The sequence below is a fragment of the Leptonychotes weddellii genome, chromosome 16, assembly GCF_054177405.1.
Source record: "Leptonychotes weddellii isolate Sample4059 chromosome 16, ASM5417740v2, whole genome shotgun sequence".
Classification (NCBI taxonomy): Eukaryota; Metazoa; Chordata; class Mammalia; order Carnivora; family Phocidae; genus Leptonychotes; species Leptonychotes weddellii.
The window spans coordinates 32,049,589-32,069,844 of NC_138384.1; the positions used below are offsets into that span (position 1 = coordinate 32,049,589).

Below are 20,256 nucleotides of genomic sequence, written 5' to 3' on the forward strand. Positions count from 1 at the left end.
CCCAACTTTTATATCAACATGGATGGGACTGGAGGAGATTATGCTAAGTGAAATAAGTCAAGCAGAGAAAGTCAATTATCATATGGTTTCACTTATTTGTGGAACATAAGGAATAGCATGGAGGACACTAGGACAAGGAAGGGAAAATGAGGGAGGGGGGGAATTGGAGGGAGAAATGAACCATGAGAGACTGTGGACTCTGAGAAACAAACAGGGTTTTAGAGAGGAGGTGGGAGGGGGAATTGGTTAGCCCGGTGATGGGTATTAAGGAGGGCACGTACTGCATGGAGCAATGGGTTGTATACAAAAACAATGGAACGTGGATCACCACATCAAGGACTGATGATGTATTGTATGGTGACTAGTGTAACATAATAAAATTAAAAAAAAAAAAAAAGACCACTGTCTAAGTGAGAGAGGGAAAAAAACAAAATGTAAGAAGCAGTGAGATAAGGGTGTATAGACCTGTTCCAGTCATTGTGGGAAAGTTATCTTCTTTAGTTGTCATATGCTTCATTCCTGGAAATCCTCACTTTTGGGTCACCGGTTGGTGTGTAGGTCCAATAAAGTCTTGGTGTTTTCTTTAGATGTGATACATGCATCCAAGAGCCCATGGATGGAATCTGGTAGCACAAAATTGGTTAACTGTATCTGATAGAGGTCTTTCTAATGGTGTTGAAAAGAGTTTTTCTTGAGGTATTTTTTTCTACTAGATGAAGTCCCAGGTTGCAAATTGTGATGTATAAGTTTTTTTTTCTTTTTTAATTTTATTTTATTTGTTGGTCACCCTGCAGTACATCATTGGTTTTTGATGTGGTGTTCCATGATTCATTGTTTGCATATGGCTTTTTTATCTCCCAACAGCATGCTGTGAAATTTGTTCTACCAAAGCATGGTTATTTTTAATAAAAGTAATTAGGCCTTTACAATATTAAAGTGTATCTAATATTAACAAAAAAAGAAAAAGAAAAAGAATTACGTCTTTTCATATGATGATTTTACATATATATTAAAATTTATTAAGATTATTAAAAAATAAACCAAAGTGTGACAATATAATATGTGTATTACACATGTGTGTTGTGTGTGTGAGCTCTGTATTCTTTAATCCTAAAAAGATAAGGATTTGGGTAAATTAAAAATTTAACAGTACAGAGAGAAAGAAATGAGTGGTATTCCCACTTCCTTCCCAGGTCTTTGGTTTGCCCTGAGATGTGATGTGGTTGGGAATAAAGAAAAGAGACAGGACTATGATCTTGCCATTCAGGGTGTACGGTATAATTAAAAAACGAAATTGTCCCAAGTCATATCAGCTGTCAAAGGATTCATTTCTCTGAAATACCTAGATAAAAGGAATTTCACTCCCTGAAAGATTCTATGCAGGCCCAGTTACTGCTTCTCCATATAATTCCTGACACAGTATATTAAAAAAATCAAAGAAAAAGACAGTGAGCCCCAATAATACATTTTATTATTCTAGGATTTTAAGTGTACATTTAAAGGCCTATGGATATTAGCTACATAAAAATTTTATATCTACCAAATAAAAACTGTAAAGGTAAGAAAAAAAATCAACAAGAAAAAAAAAAGAAAATAAAGCTTAAGAAGAAAATACCAAACTTGCTTAAATATATTCAAATCATACAAAAAAAAGAATAGAAAGGTTAAAGCAGTATCACATTTTTGAAAACTGTCAGTTGACATCTGAAGATTTAAAATGAACTATAGTAGATATTCAGAAAGCAAAAACCAAAATGTTAAAAATTAAAAATGAAAATAAAATACCAAACAAAACAATGCTACCACTAACCAAGGCAATTTCACCACCATCAGTAACATTAATGGGAAGTCACTTGCAACTGTCAATGTTAGCTGTTGCTTAATATAATGGTTATCACACTATGTTGTGCTGGATACTTCTCCCAGTGCTTTGGAGTTTCTAAGAGAAGCAAAATGGGCTGGTTCTGAGAGTCTTCCTCTCCTTAGTCAGAGTTAAGTTTCTTCCATTTATTTTATGCTTTAGGATGCTGCTTAAATTGGTCTGAAATAGGAGTCTTCCACACCCTCCCCTACCCAAAATCTTTGAATACCACTACTTCACAATATTATAAAAACAGAACTATTTGGATGAAATAAAAACATGTAATTCTTTGATGAATCAAACAGAAGAAACCATAGTGCGTATTATTAATTTGTTCTTTACTGTTTATCTGCACATCTAAATAGACTTTACATGGGCGCCTGGGTGGCTCAGTCAGCTAAGTGCCTGCCTTCAGTTCAGGGCATGATCCCAGGGTCCTGGGATTGAGTCCCGCATCGGGCTCCCTGCTCAGCGGGGAGTCTGCTTCTCCTTCTCCCTCTGCCCCTCCCCCTACTTGTGCTCTCTCTCTCTCTCTCTCAAATAAATAAATAAAATCTTAAATATAAATAAATAGACTTCACTTACTATTGAAAAAGCACAACTGGAAGGATGTAAAAGACTGTAAACTACTAAAGGACAGACTATATGTACCAGTATCACAGCACCCTCACTACAGTCCAATGATGATCAGGTGTCAATTACATGATACATTTGTTCTCCCTGCATGGATCACAGGAGAGAAATAATAACAAGCATATATAGCATACCTACTCTTTGATGGAGTCTCATTGGATGTACCATTTCAATCATAAAAACTTTTTGTTCTTACTGTGGCATATTTGGAAATGTGTCAGCATGTGTGCCTATGCATCTGTTCAAGCATTAGTGCCTATGAAAGGAACACTTCTCATCTTTGGGATATAAATTCTTTTCAGATTTCCTAATAAGAACATTGTATTTATGTTTTAAAAACATCAAGAGCCTTATTGAGGTCCCACAATAAAAATAGTATGATAAAAGCATTCTTACTTTTAAAAGGATGGGTTATAAAAAAGCAATGATATACAAAAAAGACATAACTCTAAGAAAATCTGCAAATGCTATTTTACTTTCATTGTTACTAAAATTTTCTGAAAGTTATAAAGTTTTTATTTCATTCAGATCACCTGAAGCAGAGCTCTCATAGGTGTAAAGCCTTACAACCAATATAAAAATATTCCATTCATTTTTAAAGTGCTTTGTACTTTAATATAAAGCACACTTTGCACTTTAATATAAAGACTCTTGCTCCAACATCCAAAATCCAGTATCTGATTATATGAATAAGCCATTTTCATAAAACTAAAACTAAGTTTTAAAAAGTAAAGGAAAAAAAATATTCTCAGAGATGAAATTTAGTACTAGAAAATTTGGGCGATTCATACCTCATCAGTGTTATAGATAATCTGGAGTCCTGAAGAAATCATTTCCACAAGGTAAAGGAGATAGAGTGATACTGCATTTATCTAAAAACAAACAACATTAAAAGGTTAAAGGAAATAACAAATAAGAGCTAAAATTATAAGTCATTTGCTCTAACAGTGGCAAATAAAAACTATTGCCTTTCCTATTGTGAAATAAAGGAGCTGAGTATTTAGCTCATCATAAAATCCCAGCTTTGAATATAAAACTCTAAAATCCTCAAACTCACTGTAGTGGTTAATACCTGATTAGGGAAATGGCTGCAAACAGAACTGTCAGCAACTGTTTCTACAACATTTGTTTTCTATGATTTATTTTCAAATTCTGGATCTAAAGTACTCTACTTTGAAGTAGTTTTGCCCCACAGGCAGCTATATAATGTCAATTCATCTCAAATGTATGTAAATGAAAAAGTTATTTGGCAAGTAAGACATTAGGACTTTGCTAGAACACCATAAACAATAGGCAGTGCGTCTTGAAAACAGTATTATTCTCAGAGGATGCAAAATTTATGTAAGCAACTGCAGGGACATATTAATTTTAATCAGTGGTATAGCATATAAAATATATTTATGAACAAATGAGTTTTATAAGCAAATGAGTCATTTTTTTCTTTTAGTTTGTCTATTAAAGATCGACATTATATGATATAAACAAAAAAAAAATGAAGACAATAATGTCCACTTTAACAAAAAAAGATTCTCACAGAAGCCTAAATGGGATGTATAAATTGTGTTAAGTAAATAAGTAGTGAAAGATAAATACTACAACCTAGACAAACCTTGAATATGCTAAATGACTAAAGCCAGTCACAAAAAACCATATACTGTATGATTCCATGTATATGAAATTTACAGAATAGGAATATTCATAAGGATGGCAAGGAGACTGGTGATCGCATAGGGCAGGGGGCTTTCAAGGAGATGGGGAATGACTATTAATGAAGACGGATTTCTTTTTTTTTTTAAGATTTTATTTATTTGACAGAGAGAGAGAGACAGCGAGAGACGGAACACAAGCAGGGGAAGTGGGAGAGGGAAAAGCAGGCTTCCTGCTGAGCAGGGAGCCTGATGCAGGGCTCGATCCCAGGACGCTGGGTTCATGACCCAAGCCGAAGGCAGATGCTTAACCAACTGAGCTACCCAGGCACCCCTGAGCACAGATTTCTTTATGGGGTAATGAAAATGTTCTGAAATTAACTATGATAGTGGTTGCACAACTCTGTGAATATAATAAAAACCACTGAATTATACACTTTCAATAGGGGAACTGTATGTTTTGTTAATTACAGCTCAATAAAGCTGTTACACAAAAAATAAATACACAGGAAGCAGGTTAAAATTTTTCATTTAAGTAGGAAAATGATAATTTAAGATCAACTAGGAAGCACAATGTAATTTTTTCCTGGTGTAATTCTAACCCAGAAGATTATTACCCTCTAATAGCCTTGGTGGCTCATGTCTTTCCTGACTCTCTTCCAATCCTTACTGAGTAACTGACAAAAAGTGGGGGCAGAAAATTATTTGTGTCCCAAGAGGACTTGGACAAAGTGTCCCTGTGCTACCAGGTGTGTTGGATATTTTGCCTAATCATCTTTGCCTTAGATATCTTTGCCACAAGCACTTAACCACAAACATTTTCAGTGTGTACATTTTCTCCACATCACCAACTGGCCATAAGGCAATTTTGTCATAAAAGATAAAAAAAAAAAAAAAAAAACTGGCTGACAGTTTGATTTGACAGTTTGGATTCATTTCTCCATTAATGTGAAACTCCCACTTTTATATTATGTAACTCTTATATTTTTATAAGTATCTTTTCATAATTCATTCTTTCTATATTATATTAAATCTTACCCCTCATAATGGTCTATACAATGATGCAGATGTTTGAACCCACATTTCCCACAGAACTATGGAGTGTCTATGAACAGATATGTGACAATATGCCAAGAACAAACAAACAAACAACAGTGTAGATGGCATGCACAACGCAATGCAAAGTTCAGTTACAAATATGCATCCTAGTATTTGGAAAGTGATACCCCTCTTAATGAAGGAAGAAATATTAGTGAAAAAAGAAAAAGTGTAATGTCAAATGACGAGACAAATCAACAAGCAAAAAAGAAAAATGTATTACTCTGAACCAAAGACTTTGAAAACAAATGGTTAGGTAAAAACCAAAAAATAAAATCAGTTATTTGCACAATATTGCCATGAATTTACACACACTTTAAATGTATTTAGTGTTCTGTATTTCACAATAAAGTCTTTTTAATTTTGTCATTCATTTTTCATGTTATAATTTATCCTTTTTAATGTCCCTCTTTTATTTTTTGTGATTTTATCTTTCAAAGCAAAACTGCCTTACAGCCAATTAGTTATGCGGTGAAAATACATGCAGTGAAAATTCTTGCAGCAAAGATGCGTACTGCAAAACTACCTAACACTGCCGCCAGGGCCTGGCAGTGCTGGTGGCTCTCTCAGGAAGCAGAGCTGTCTTGGATGCCTCCTGACTTCTCAGCATTCAAAGTCCAGGGGGTGTCAGGGTCTTGTCAACGTCCAAGTGAGCCAGACACAAAGATACAGGATTCTGGTTTTAGGTTTTTTTAGACTGACATAAACTTTTGAGTGACCCTTCTCAGAACATGGTAGAGAAGAGCTTCAAACCATTGCTAGGCTCACCCAAATATTTTCTTACAGCAGTGACACTGGCCTGTCAGAAATGACTTCAAAGAAATGTCACTGCTATGGACAGCCATTTATAGCTACACCTCCAAGAGCCCTCTGCTCTGACTTGAGGGATGCTTCTGTGAGAAAGTATCATTAAGTGGCAAATTGTACAGAAACAGCCAAATAACAGCTCGACCAGCATTTATTTAAAACCTACTATGAGGCAGGCACTAAGCTTAAATTCCAGGATACAAAAATTTAAATAAGCTGTTATCTTCTGAAAACCCTATTTCAAACAGTAAACATATTTCTCAAAGCAAAAGGTACATAAAACCTAATTATGTTATAATTATAAGGAGAAGGGTGAGCAACTACATATTCATATATACTAATTCTCCAAGGAACTGGCTACAAATAAGTGTAAGAGTTTCTGCTGCATAGAAATGGGGATGCTGTACTTTCTCTGACTGGAGGAGTCATACTAAAGTAAGACATTTCAGGTCTCTAGAGAGAGAGGGACTATAAAAAGGACATACTCTTATTTTAGTAAAGAATATATGAATAATAAGTATTCTGTCCTAAAGATAGCAGAACCAAATGATGAGCAGGAAGAAAACTCATTAAATAGCATATATAATATCTGTATCCTAAAAACAAGGCAACAGGATGTCCAGCTAAAAGCAATACACGATGTAAGAGAAAAAGAAGTGAAAACAAAACATAAAATCCTACAGTCATTCTTAACCCAGGTATAAAATTTAATATAATATATAGACTCCACAAATGCCTTTTGGAATTACACTTTAATGGTATGTTTATAGCTTTGTTGAAGGTTGATATATCAAAACTGAACTGTCATGTAACAAAAATTTCTGATTTGCAGCTATATCACTGCCAACTGTCTTTTATTCCGTAGTTCCTAAGTGTTGAAATTCTTCTAAATTTGATAGTAAGTACAAGCTTCTTTGAGATAGGAATGATATTATAAACCATCCAGTTGCTCTTTTCTGCTTGCAGATCAAGACCTCTCAGTCTGATTTGCTCAATCACAAGAACTAACTCAGCCCTGGTGGCTACCCTTTCACTTCCTCATTTTAGGGTTGGTTTTCTACTTCTGTTTTGAACAATTTATGAAATCTACTTTATAAAACTTTTAAATAGTCCCAAGTCTTCTATGATACAGAGTATGCACAGAGAAGAAGAAAACTTATAGTATTCTCCTTTTACCTGAAGATGACCATATTCCTCATAGGAGAGAACCTCATCTCCCGTGTGCACATTGAAAACAGAGTGAAGACAGGTTGCTGGGCGTGGGTCCTGCTTAAACTGCTGGACCTAGAATCAAACACAGAATTCAAATAGTACTCCTAACTCACATTACCATCCAACTTTAGAGATTATAAATTATTTTTCTGAAACCTTTAATGAGGAAAGCTCTAGCATCAAGGCAAAGTACAGAGCAAAGCAGATATGTTACTTTTTCTAAAGAAACAAAACACCGACAAAACTCATATAACTACTAACTTAATAGTTAACATGACTGTTGAATATTTAATTGATGTTTCAAAAATAGCAAATCAAGTATAATAGGGAGCTTGTGAATATGGTAGCAACAGCTTTTGCAATTGTTTTATATTCATTTTATTTTAGTGTCAACTAATAGTTTACTCTGTGGAACAGGATTTCAGGGATTACATCCCACTGTACTGCCATTTGGAAATGCTTCCATTGACTCTCAGTGAAAAAGACCTCATTCTAATTCAGTTAAGTGTTCAAAACTTCAATCTCTAAGGATCACAAATTGTAACCTATGTTCCTATCAACGGGTCTTCATTTCCTTTGCCACATATACTCTCCTTACCAAGGCACAAATTCCAAGAGAACATAGGACATACTTGTACTTATTAACTGCATATAAAGTTTAACCATTTTAGAATACTAAGTAAATACTAAGTGATCTAACAAAGTCCAAGGACCAAAAAAAGAAATCCATCTCCTTTTTCAGGGCCTGTTCAATTCAATTTGGTGAATATTTACTGATACCAATCATATGTCAAGTAGTGTACTAGCCCCTGGAAGTATGAGATGAATAAAAACAGAAAATGAATACAATAACACATAGCTATATGTAAATGGAATAATTTTTTTCTTCCTTTGAAAATATATAAGTGATGATAATATCTCCGACATTATGATCTTACATTGTTTCACTTGGCTAATGAAGCACATAGAACCATATTCTTTTCCTCACCTTCAAATTTCTTCTCATCCTTAAAATTCTATCTCCCAAAAACACCTTCTTTTATAAAGTCCTTTCTGAACTATGCCTTAAATTCCTTCCTCTGGAGTCCACATCAGGGTGCTTATCCTTCAATAACTTCTTTTCTTATTAGTTGTCTGTGTCTCTCACTATCTTATAAACTTCTAGAAGTTACACTATCCCAATATGGTAGCCACTAACTACAGACAACTAACTAAATTACAATTAAACAAAGTTCAGAAATTGACTATATATCAAATACTCAGTAGCCATATGTGACTAGTGGCTTCTGCATTGTTCAACACATTAATGCAGAACATTTCCATCATCACAGAAAGTTCATTGGACAGTGCTATGCTAGAGGGCTAATACACCTTTGCACCCCTCCCCACCCCCAAGGGGCCTGCAAATACCCCACAAACAAATACATAGCCCTTCCTATCATTCAAGTCAACAAAATGAAAGCTAGGCCCTACCAGTAGATAATCAGAAATGAGAGGATAAGGATCAAGGTAGGGATGTATATCTTCTATGTATACAGTGACCAAGCCATCGAGTATTAACTCAGAGAAGGTGAGAAGGTTATTCCTTCTCAATATCTGAAACTGCAGCCATAGTCTTAGACGACACAACTAGAAATCAATGTGGTCACTCCTTTCACACTATTATCTCAAGGTGTTGTCTGGGCTCTGAGACAAAAATATGGTTAAGTTAATATACATTCTGCCTATTTGATAAAGATCTAAAAGGATAAGGTTTTATCAGTTTAATAAAGTTATTGCTACAGTTGACAATGCAGTGTTTGTCATTTGTCTTCAAGACACACAAGTACCCAGCATGAGAATTTATATTCAATCGTGCCAGGGGAAAAGCAACTATTAAATGATTAAAGATACTCAAATGGGAAATTATGTAACTATGCTTTGAGTCTTATAGCTGTTCAAAGACAAATAATATAAAATTTCAGAAAAAAATAAGACCCAAACTATAGAAGTTTTAAAAATTAATGGGGTATATTGTATGTGAATTATAGACAACCACTACTCTTGAAATCAGTCAAATATAAGGGGACATCAATCAGTATTTTATATGTCTGGCATCTGGCAAATAAAAATAATGATTAAAGCAAAATTTTCTAGACCAAAAAAAAAAAAATCTAGGATAATGTTTTCTCTGCTTGCATTTTATTTAGATTTTTTCCTGGAAACTTAAATTATTATGAATAAACAGCTTATCATTTAGGAAAAGGTGAGAATTTTATCATCCATTCTTAATTTATAACCTAACATAACATTTAGGTATGAAAAATCATCTCATAAGGGAATGCTGGAAGAATAAATTTTATAAAATTTTAATGATTTATCATGAACTAGAAACTACTCAGTAACATTTTAGATGAATAAATTTTTTATGTAGATAGCTAGGGACAGCAACATTCATAGTCCATTATAAAGGAAATCTGTGCCTTCCAAACTACTAAATGCACATTAAATTTATTTTGAAAAATTCTGAATGCTTCTCCTTAGGGAGTATTAGAAAATAGAGTTAATGAGAGAATAGGTATATGAATATTTAGAGGTAAAAAAAAAAAAAACACCCTAATATGAATAAGTGGCAAGACAATAATAGAAATCAGATTGCTCTACACTCTGCTAATCAAGGATAACTCTATCCACTCAAATGTATAATGAATTAAAATATCTCTTTTATAAAGTATTTTCAAAAAAATATGTCAAGAAGCATGTCATGATTTTACTTCAGAAGACAAAGAAGATGAACCTTAGGGTCAAACAGCAAATGATTACTACAAATATGCTTCACTTTAGTTTTAAGAAAAGGGCAAAAGATATATATTTCATATTTTAAAATACGGTAACATTCCCTACTGCTGTAGAATCATGAAGGAAATTGTGAGCATCAACGAGGTGAAGGTTTGGTAGGAGGCAGTGAGCTGGATGTGTGTGGTTAAATCTAATCTCAGAGTCCTTCCCTCAAAGTCATATGTGAATTATAATATCCTCCATTCCTACTCTAGAAAGTTATGGGGATCAAGAAAGATTACAGGGGTGCCTGGGTGGCTCAGTCAGTTAAGTGTCCTACTCTTGATTTCAGCTCAGGTCATGATCTCAGGGTTGTGAGATCAAACTCCGTGTCAGGCTCCAAGCTAGGCAGCCCTGCTTAAGATTCTCTCTCTTCTCCCTCCCTCTGAACTCCCCACCAAATCACACACATGTGCATGCGTAACATAACAACAACAACAACAAAAAAGATCACAATAAAAACTGCTTTAAAATCTGTAAAACCCTATAATTTGTGGTATGCATAAATAGCTAATCCTAATATAATCCATACCTTCTTACAACTCACTTATTTTAATTGTCTAGCCTCATAACTACATAAAGGAAAGAAATGCTAATCCTTTATAATTTAAGAAATTCAAGATATCTTAAGTCCCATTCAAGATGTATTCAAAGAAAACATAATTGTGAAGAATGGCCAGAGAAAGACAAATACCATATGATCTCACTCATATGTGGAATTTAAGAAAAAAAAAAAACAAAAAAAAAACAGATGAGCATATGGAAAGGGGAAAAAGAAAAAAAGGAGAAAGGGAAACAAGCCATAAGTGACTCTTCATGACAAAGAACAAACTGAGGGTTTATGGAGGGAGGTGGGGGATGGGCTAGATGGGTGATGGGTATTAAGGAGGGCACATGTTGTGATGAGCACTGGGTGTTGTATGTAAGTGATGAATCACTGAATTCTACTCCAGAAACCAATATGGCACTGTATGTTAACTAACAAAATTTAAATTAAAAAAAAAAATTGTTAAGACTGGTTAGTAAGGTTGAGTGATTATTTAGAAAGGGATACTAACAATTGGTTAAATAAGCCACAAGGAACTTTTTGTATCATCATTTCCTTCCTTTTAATAAACAATTTTACTAATTTAAGTCTGTCAGCTTATTTAGTAAACATGAATTCATGGCTCTCACAATGCTTAAGAGAAAAGTTAATTGACAGACATTAGGCATTCATGAAATAATAAATGTGAAATAAACAGTAAACTTCTCACAGTAAAATTCTCAGGAAAAAAAAATTTAATCACAATTACTTCAAATACATGACATACTAGTTTAATTCAAGTATACCAAAATGACATTATTTCAACAAATGAAAAACCTATAGAATAATAATAAAATTATAAAATAACCTTTATAATTTGCAAATAATGATTTGCAAAGTCAAATCTCAGCAGGCATCTATAAGTTTGTGACATTTCTGGTGAACAAATCTACTTTTTCTGTCAAGTAACCCTTTCTTGTTGCCACATTCTAAGGGCAAAATATAATTTTTTTTTTTTAGCTTTGACTTCAGATACAGATCTTAAGAAGAAAATGTATGATCACAAAAATTTAATGTAATAATCACAAGATAAAAACATACAAAATATTAAGTGATCAAAACTGCATGCATAATTACTGATTTGCATGTTTGCTCATGAATCATCAAACATGGGGGTGCTCTTGGGGACCTATGATACACTCACTGATGTATATGGACACAATATATTAGGACCTGGGGACACAGGGATGTAGTAGGTAAGTTGGAGAAATATCACATTATATTTGCATAGAGTTTTACAGTTTTCATTATGTATATTATTTTAATAAAATACATAATAATTGCTGATTATTATGTATATTATTTTAATTTCCACAATAACCCTGTAAAATACGCTATTTTCTAAGCCAGTAATTCCTGTCCTTTCTACATGTAAATGATGAAGTAATTTTAAGCTGAAGTTCAGGGACGCCTGGGTGGCTCAGTTAGTTAAGCAGCTGCCTTTGGCTCAGGTCATGATCCCAGGGTCTGGGGATCCAGTCCTGTATCTGGCTCCTTGCTCGGTGGGGAGCCTGCTTCTCCCTCTGCCTGCCATTCCCCCTGCTTGTGAGCAAGCATGCTTGCTCTCTCTCTCTGACAAATAAAATCTAAAAGATAAATAAAAAATAAATAAAAATAAACTGAAGTTCACTTAAGTCAGGGCAATCACATATGCAAAAGGAATTTTGATAAGGATTTTCTTAAACAATGTAATATTCATTAGAATTAGGGATATTGTAAGGTTCCTGAGAAACTGAGTCTTTATCAAGCAAACACCAGATGCAAAATTCAAGCCTAAATAACAATTCTCAATCACCTCTCGCTTAAGGTGTTTCTTCAATTTCAGTATTTCAAACCCTGACCTGGTAAGGTAGAGGCTGTTTTAACCTATCTAGACAGCCCTAGGATGTGGCTTTACCTTTTGAAAGTACATTCTTCTTCAGAAGATGCTATTGCTATACTGGTTAAATTAATCCTTCAGAATGATGTGAGAATTCCAGTCCACACTACAGTGTTTTACCTTATCGGCCTGACGCATATAGCAGTAGAGAATTCCTCTCATACATTTTATAGCGGAGTGCTCCAGCTCATGGGTCCTTCCCTTGTCATCATCAATGCGCCTGGGTGAGAGAGATAACTCATGAAACAAATTGGAAATGCATTTGAAAAGGAAGCAGAGCTTTCGGTAATTAAGTATTTAACTATCTGACTAATCCTATGTTCTGGTGACATCTACTAATTCTGTAACAGTGAAACTCCATTTTCCCAGCAGATGCAGAAATGCTGCAATAAAAAAAAAATCCTATGATGAAACTTGTGTTGCTTTCTCCTTCTTTTAAGGAAGTAAGCCAATTGCTTCAGAAATAGCATACAATATTTCTACATTGACTTGGCTGAAACTTAAAGGATATCCTATATTGGAAAAATCTACCAAAAGATTTTTTAATTTGCTGTTACAGAGTAGAGGCAATTTTTAGTATCAATCCCTTTAGGTTATGCAATGCCCACTTGGATTCGAGGCAACACAGATTAAGGTAGGCACATGCTTTCTTTGCTCTACCATGTGATTAATAATGTCAGGGTGGGCACTTTAGTTAAGGATGTCTTCAAATAAACACACATCCAGTATGACACATGATGTATTTGGGCACAGTTTTATACTCTTGGGTCTTAGTTTAAAATCAATCAAAGATTGTTTATATTGTTTGCTTTTAAAAAGAAAAAAACAGCTAAAATCTAACTATTAAGCGAGGTTTAGATGTTCTTCTGTCCTTAAGTTCATTTTTCACCACGGATCAAAAAGTAATGAGAGTAACCCACTACTGCAATTGAAAGTAACTTATTCATTGTTTCACTAAATCTTAATGGAAATATCTGGCAATCATCCACACTTGATAAAAAGCATCACCTGTCTCCTTAAAAAGTATACTATAATTAACTCCTCTTCCAACTGCAGACCAGTACTAGAAGGAATAATGATCATTTTAACATAGCACTGTCAATGTCAGACAAAAGCAAGTTGTCATTAGAACATTATTCCTCCCTTCATATGCAGGCACTACACTACAACTACCAATATTTTGCTCTATGCTGTATTTTTTTGTCTGATGAGCTGCACAAGTGTTTTAATAGAGGCAAATTATGACATAGGTAACAGTGGACCAGGCATTGATACATGAAGGAAACAGCACACTTTGGGTAGAATGAGCTCAATGAAATCTGATTCCAAATCCTACCTCATCTAAAAACAAAAACAAAAACAAAACAATCAAATTTTTCCAAAACTGTCTTTAAAATAATTCTGTGCCCTAATTTCAACAAGCATTTAACCAAACAAAAATATTCCAGAATAAATCACCCACTATAAAGAGTTCTTCTATTGTATGAAGTTCTCCTATTTCTCCGTTCTTCTACAAATAAAATAGAAACCAGAAGAATATTTCTCTTCTGAGAAAGTAAAAGAGTTGCATGTGAGTAAAAACATTTAGGCCACCAATCTATATATATTACCTTTTCAAAGATGTAAAGTGAATCTGATGACCCAAAATAATTCCTCTATTTTCCACCAGGATCTGGCAATATTCTACTCTCTTTTAACAATCTCTGTGGATGTCAACGCAAGTTTTAATATGATCTGAAGAATACTTTTAACTTTAAAAAAATGAATAAATGAAAGAACTTTAAATTTAATCTGTGAATTTATTGATCACAAGTTATGTGTGAGTGTTGATCAGATATTTCTACAATATGAAGTCTTGCTATTATATCTAAACTACAATTTTATACTTATAAATACAAACCAGTGAAGAAACCAGACACTTGAATCCTAACATTAGTGCATTATTTCCCTATAAACAAGCTTAAATGAAAATAAAATCAATATTGTATGGTAGAAATAGTCATGAGACCTGATTGTTTACCAAAACTAGCTAGGGCCACCTATTATACTCAACTCCTAAAACAGCTGTAAATCTGACACTAGAAGGAAATAGGCTGATTTCCTACTCTCTCTCCCTTGGACAGTGCTACAAAGATATCTCCTCAATGTCTGCTGTTCATTCTCATTTTTCCAAGATATATATATATATATATGTATTTAGACAGTCGACACAAACTCTTTCAAGTCAATACTCTTTTCAAAAAATCACTCTTCTCAAATATAAAAAGTAAAGAAAACTAAATTCCATATTTGAACCCTAATTTAAAGTCATATTTTTTCTAGAAATTATATTAGAAACAAAAAATAAAAAAAACACTACATAATACCTTTTAATATAGCATAAAGTATAAAACTGAAATTCATTTAACAGATTTTGTGTAACTGAATATGTTCAGAAGCAGTTTTAAACTGAACTATGTAAACAAAAATATAAATATATATAATGAAACTAATTATAACAATAAAATATAAATATGTATAATTATATTAATTACAATAAATATATAGTTATATAATTTAATATAGTTATAATTTTAAATAGTGGTACATTGGGAACTGCAACATGATATATAAATATTTTATTATTTTTTTAATTTTTTAAATTAATAAATTAATTTTGAGAGACAGCAAGAGCATGAGTGGGAGGGGCAAAAGGAGAGGGAGAGAGAATCCCAAGCAGACTCGACACCGAGTGCAGAGCCGGATACAGGGCTCAATCCCAGGACCCTGTGATTACGACCAAAGCCAAAACCAAGAGTCAGGCACTTAACCGACTGCACCACCCAGGCGCCCCTATAAATGACATTTTAAAAAGTCAAACACATTAGTCAGTTTTTCTTCCCTCCTTGAAAATAAAACAAAATTATAAAGTAGAACTGAAATATTATATCCAAAAAACTATTTCAGGGTCCTGGGATCAAGCCCCGCATTGGGCTCCCTGCTCAGCCAGGAGCCTCCTTCTCCCTCTCCCCCTGCTTGTGTTCCCTCTCTCGCTGTGTTTCTGTCAAATAGATAAATAAAATCTTTAAAAAAAAAAAACTATTTCGAAGCATATTTTTGCAAAGAAATAACCTCATTGTCTCTAATACTAAAATACTGACTATCTAATTAATTAAATAACACCAAATTATACTCTTACATGTGTATAAAGTATAAATGTGCATAAAATCTTTTTAAGCCCTCAGTACACACATACACAAATCCAAACATGTGAGGTTTCATGAAATTGTTAATAAGACTGAAACCAATGCAATGAGAAAAATCAAATTACTCACAATTTCTAAAAATTAATAACTTTATACTATGCATTCATTAACAAAAAGAGATACATGTAAGTTTCTGAAGATAAAACATTGACAGCTTAATTTTTCAGGAATTCTCCCTAATGTAACCTGTATGACTTCATTGCCATTAACAAGTAGAATTAGAAACAAAATTTCTATTAATTTTACATGGAAATTCTCTAAACAAATCCTCACGACTTAATATTGCAAAAGTAAGAAGGGCTTTAATAATTCTGTGATAAATACGCATGCATTTCTCCAAAAGAGAAACAATTCACTTGCTAGTAATTCAAAAAATGTAATGCTTTATATGCATAAGAAGATAAATTATCCAGGGAGTTAGTACATACACAGTATGCCTACAAAGAAAGGACCTGAAATTCTCTATCAAATGTTTGAAGCTTTCTAGGAAAAGGCCTATCTACTTATATTTTTTAAAGCAAAATTCCCCCAAAATTTTATTTAGAAAAATTTCAGGTCTATAGAAAAACTAAAAGGATGTTACAATGAATAAACATTTTAACCTTCATCTGGATTCCCCAGTTACTAAAATTAGCTTGCATTCTCCATAATTTATTTTCTGTACTTTTTGAAAGGAAACTACAAAAATCATCACCCTTATACATTTCAAAAATATGTCTTAAAAACAAGGACATTCCCCTATACAACAATGTTATTATTACACCCAAAGAATTTAATATTGATACTAAATAATCTAATATATACACTATAACAAATTTATCCAATTATACTCAAAATATACCTTTTAGGATTTATTTTTAATGTATGATCCAATCAAGGATTGGATTTGAGTATCGTTTATTTTTTGTTGACTAATTTAATATTTTATTTCTTTTTTCTTTTTTTAAATGAAGTATAACTAACATACAGTGTTACATTAGTTTCAGGTGTACAATATAATGATTCAACAACAAATGTTACTCAGTGATCATCAAGATAATGTACTCTTGGTCTCCTTTATCTATTCCACCCATCTGACAACCACAAGTTTGTTATCTGCATTTAAAAGTATGTCTCTTCTGGGGCGCCTGGGAGGCTCAGTTCGTTAAGCAACTGCCTTCGGCTCAGGACAAGCTGGGATAGAGCTCCACATCAGGCTCCTTGCTCAGCGGGGAGCCTGCTTCCCCCTCTCCCTCTACCTGCTACTTTGCCTGCTTGTGCTCTAGCTCTCTCTCTGTCAAATAAATTAAAAAAAAAAAAAGTAAGTTTTCTGTTTGCCTCTTTCTTTGTTCATTTGTTTTGTTTCTTAAATACCACATGAGTAAAAGTCATATGGAATTTGTCTTTCTCTGACTTATTTTACTTTGCATTATACTCTCCATATCCCTCCATGTTGTTGTAAATAGCAAAATTTCATTCTTTTTTACGGCTGAGTAATATTCCAGTGTGTGAGTGTGTGTGTGTGTCTCACACACATATACATCTTTATCCATTCCTCAATCAGTAGACACTTGGAACATTTCTAGGTACGGAAACAATGGTATTGTATCTATGGCGTGGCCAGTGTTACAGTAAACATTGGAGTGCATCTATCTTGCTGAATTAGTGTAGTCATTTTCTTTGGCTAAATACCAAGTAGAGGAATTACTGAATGATATGGTAATTCTATTTCACATTTTTGAGGAACCTCCATAATGTTTTTCACAGTGGCTGCACCAATTTGCATTCCCACCAACAGTAAAAGGGTTCTTTTGTCTCCACATCCTAACACTTATACTTTCTTGTTTTTTATTTTAGCCATTTTGAGAGGTGTAAAGTGATATCTCATTGTGGTTTTAATTTGCATTTCCCTGATGATTAGTGATGATGACCTTCTTTTCATGTGTCTGTTGGCCATGCGTATGTCTTCATTGAAAAAGTCCATTCTGGACTTGTGCCTAGTTTTAAATTTAACTATTTGGTTTTTTGTGTTGAATTGTGTACATTCTTCATGTATTTTAGATATTAACCCCTTCTCAAATTAAATATATCACCTGCAAAAATGTTTTCCCATTCATATGTTGCCTTTTTGCTTTGTTGCTGGTTTCCTTTCCTACGCAAATGCTTTTTATTTTGGTGTAGTCCTAATAGTTTAATTTTGTTTTTGGTTCCCTTGATTGAGGAGACTTACCTAGAAAAATATTGCTATGGCCATATTTTAAAACCTTGTTGCCTACATTTTCTTCTAGAAGTTTTATGGTTTCAGGTCTCACATTTAGATCTTTAATTCATTTTCAGTTTATTTTTGTGGATGGTGTAAGAAACTGGTCCAGTTTTCATTCTTTTGCATGTAGCTGTCCAGTTTTCCCAGCACCATTTACTGAAGAGACTGTCTTCTCCTGATTATACATTATTGTCTCCTTTGTTGCAGATTAACTGACCATACAAATGTGGGTTTATTTCTGGCCTTTCAATTCTGTTCCATTGATCTATGTGACTACTGTTGTGACAGTACCATACTGTTTTCATTACTTCAGTTTTGTACTGTATCTTGAACTCTGCTATTGTGATACTGCCAACTTGTTCTTCCTTCTCAACATTGCTTTGGCTATTTGGGGTCTTTTGTGGTTTTAGGATTATCTGTTCTAGTTCTGTGAAAAATGTTGTTGGTAATCTAATAGGAATTTCTTCAAATCTGTGGATGCTCTGGATAGTATGAACATTTTAACAATATCGGTTCTCCTAATCCATGAGCATGGAATATTTTTCTATTTGTTTGTGTCATCTTCACTTTTGTTCAGCAGTGTTATAGTTTTTGAAGTACAGGTCATTTATCTCCTTGGTTAGGTTTACTCCTAGGAATTTTATTCTTCCTTGTGCAAATATAATTGAGATAGTTTCCTTAATTTTTCTTGCTGTACTTAATTATTAGAGTATAGAAAGTCAATAGATTTTTTATATATTAATTGTGTATTCTCAGATTTTACTGAATTCATTTATCAGTTCTAGGGGTTGTTTGGTAAAGCTTTAATAGTTCTTGTTTGCTATATATAGCATTTCATCGACAAATACTTAAAGTTTTACTTCCTTTCCAATTTGGATACCTTTTAATTCAATTTTTTGACTAATTGCTATGGCTAAGACTTCCATTACTACATTAATTGAAGTGGTGAGAGTGGACATCTTTGTCTTGTTCCTGATTTAAGAGAAAAAGCTCTACTCTTTTAAAGAATGAATGGGACACCAACAAACAAAATAAAAAATAACATGCAACAAATGAAACTGAAAAAAAAAAAAACATGGGGTGTCTGGGTGGCTCAGTTAAGTGTCTGCCTCTTGGATTTGGCTAAGGTCATGATGTCAGGGTTGTGAGATCCAGTCCTCTGCAGTCAGTGTGGAGTCTGAGATTCTCTCTCCCTCTCCCTCTACCCCTCCTGTTCATGCTCTTTCTCTCCCTCCAATAAATAAATAAATCTTAAAAAAAAATAAAAACACAAAGGTAGAAAATTTGGGGCATAGAGCAAAACCTGTTCTAAGAGGGGCAATGATAGCAATGTAGACCTACCTCAAGAAAAATTTCACCATCTATGAAAACCCCACAGCTAACATCATTCTCAATGGGGAAAAACTGAGAGCTTTCCCCCTAAGGTCAGGAACACGGCAGGGATGTCCACTATCACTACTGCTATTCAACATAGTATTAGAAGTCCTAGCCACAGCAATCAGACAACAAAAGGAAATCAAAGGCATCCAAATTGGCACAGAAGTCGAACTCTCACTCTTTGCAGATGATATGATACTTTATGTGGAAAACCCAAAAGATTCCACCCCAAAACTGCCAGAACTCATACAAGAATTCAGTAAAGTGACAGGATATAAAACCAATGCACAGAAATAAGTGGCATTCCTATATACCAACCACAAGACAGAAGAAAGAGAAATTAAGGAGTCAATCCCATTTACAATCATACCCAAAACCATAAGATACCTAGGAATAAATCTAACCAAAGAGGCAAAGAATCTACTCAGAAAACTATAAAATACTCATGAAAGAAATTGAGGAAGACACAAAGAAATGGAAAAATGTTCCATGCTCATGGATTGGAAGAACAAATATTGTGAAGATGTCAATGCTACCTAGAGCATTCTACACATTTAAAGCAATCCCTATCGATCCGAAGGGGTACGTGCACCCCGATGTTTATAGTGGCAATGTCCACAATAGCCAAACTGTGGAAAGGGCCAAGATGTCCATTGACAGATGAATGGATAAAGAAGATGTAGTATATATATATACAATGGAATATTATGTAGCCATCAAAAGGAATGAGATCTTGCCATTTGCAACAACGTGGATGGAACTGGAGGGTGTTATGCTGAGCGAAGTAAGTCAATCAGAGAAAGACATGTATCATATGATCTCACTGATATGAGGAATTCTTAATCGTAGGAAA

General features: G+C 33.8%; 2 protein-coding genes across 2 annotated transcripts in view; one reads left to right on the plus strand and one right to left on the minus strand.

Annotated features, from left to right (window-relative positions):
- Window positions 1–20,256, minus strand: part of PHKB (phosphorylase kinase regulatory subunit beta) — a 141,913-nt gene that overhangs the window by 115,634 nt on the left and 6,023 nt on the right. The window contains exons 3-6 of the mRNA XM_081807891.1: window positions 13,876–13,880; window positions 12,660–12,827; window positions 7,222–7,329; window positions 3,286–3,366 (exon numbers count right to left, since the gene is read on the minus strand). Of these exons, the coding sequence (XP_081664017.1) occupies window positions 3,286–3,366; window positions 7,222–7,329; window positions 12,660–12,827; window positions 13,876–13,880 (362 nt within the window). The remainder of the gene's footprint in view (window positions 1–3,285; window positions 3,367–7,221; window positions 7,330–12,659; window positions 12,828–13,875; window positions 13,881–20,256) is intronic.
- The window catches only part of LOC102746541 (phosphorylase b kinase regulatory subunit beta), a 249,833-nt gene that overhangs the window by 99,587 nt on the left and 129,990 nt on the right, over window positions 1–20,256 (plus strand). The window lies entirely within an intron of this gene.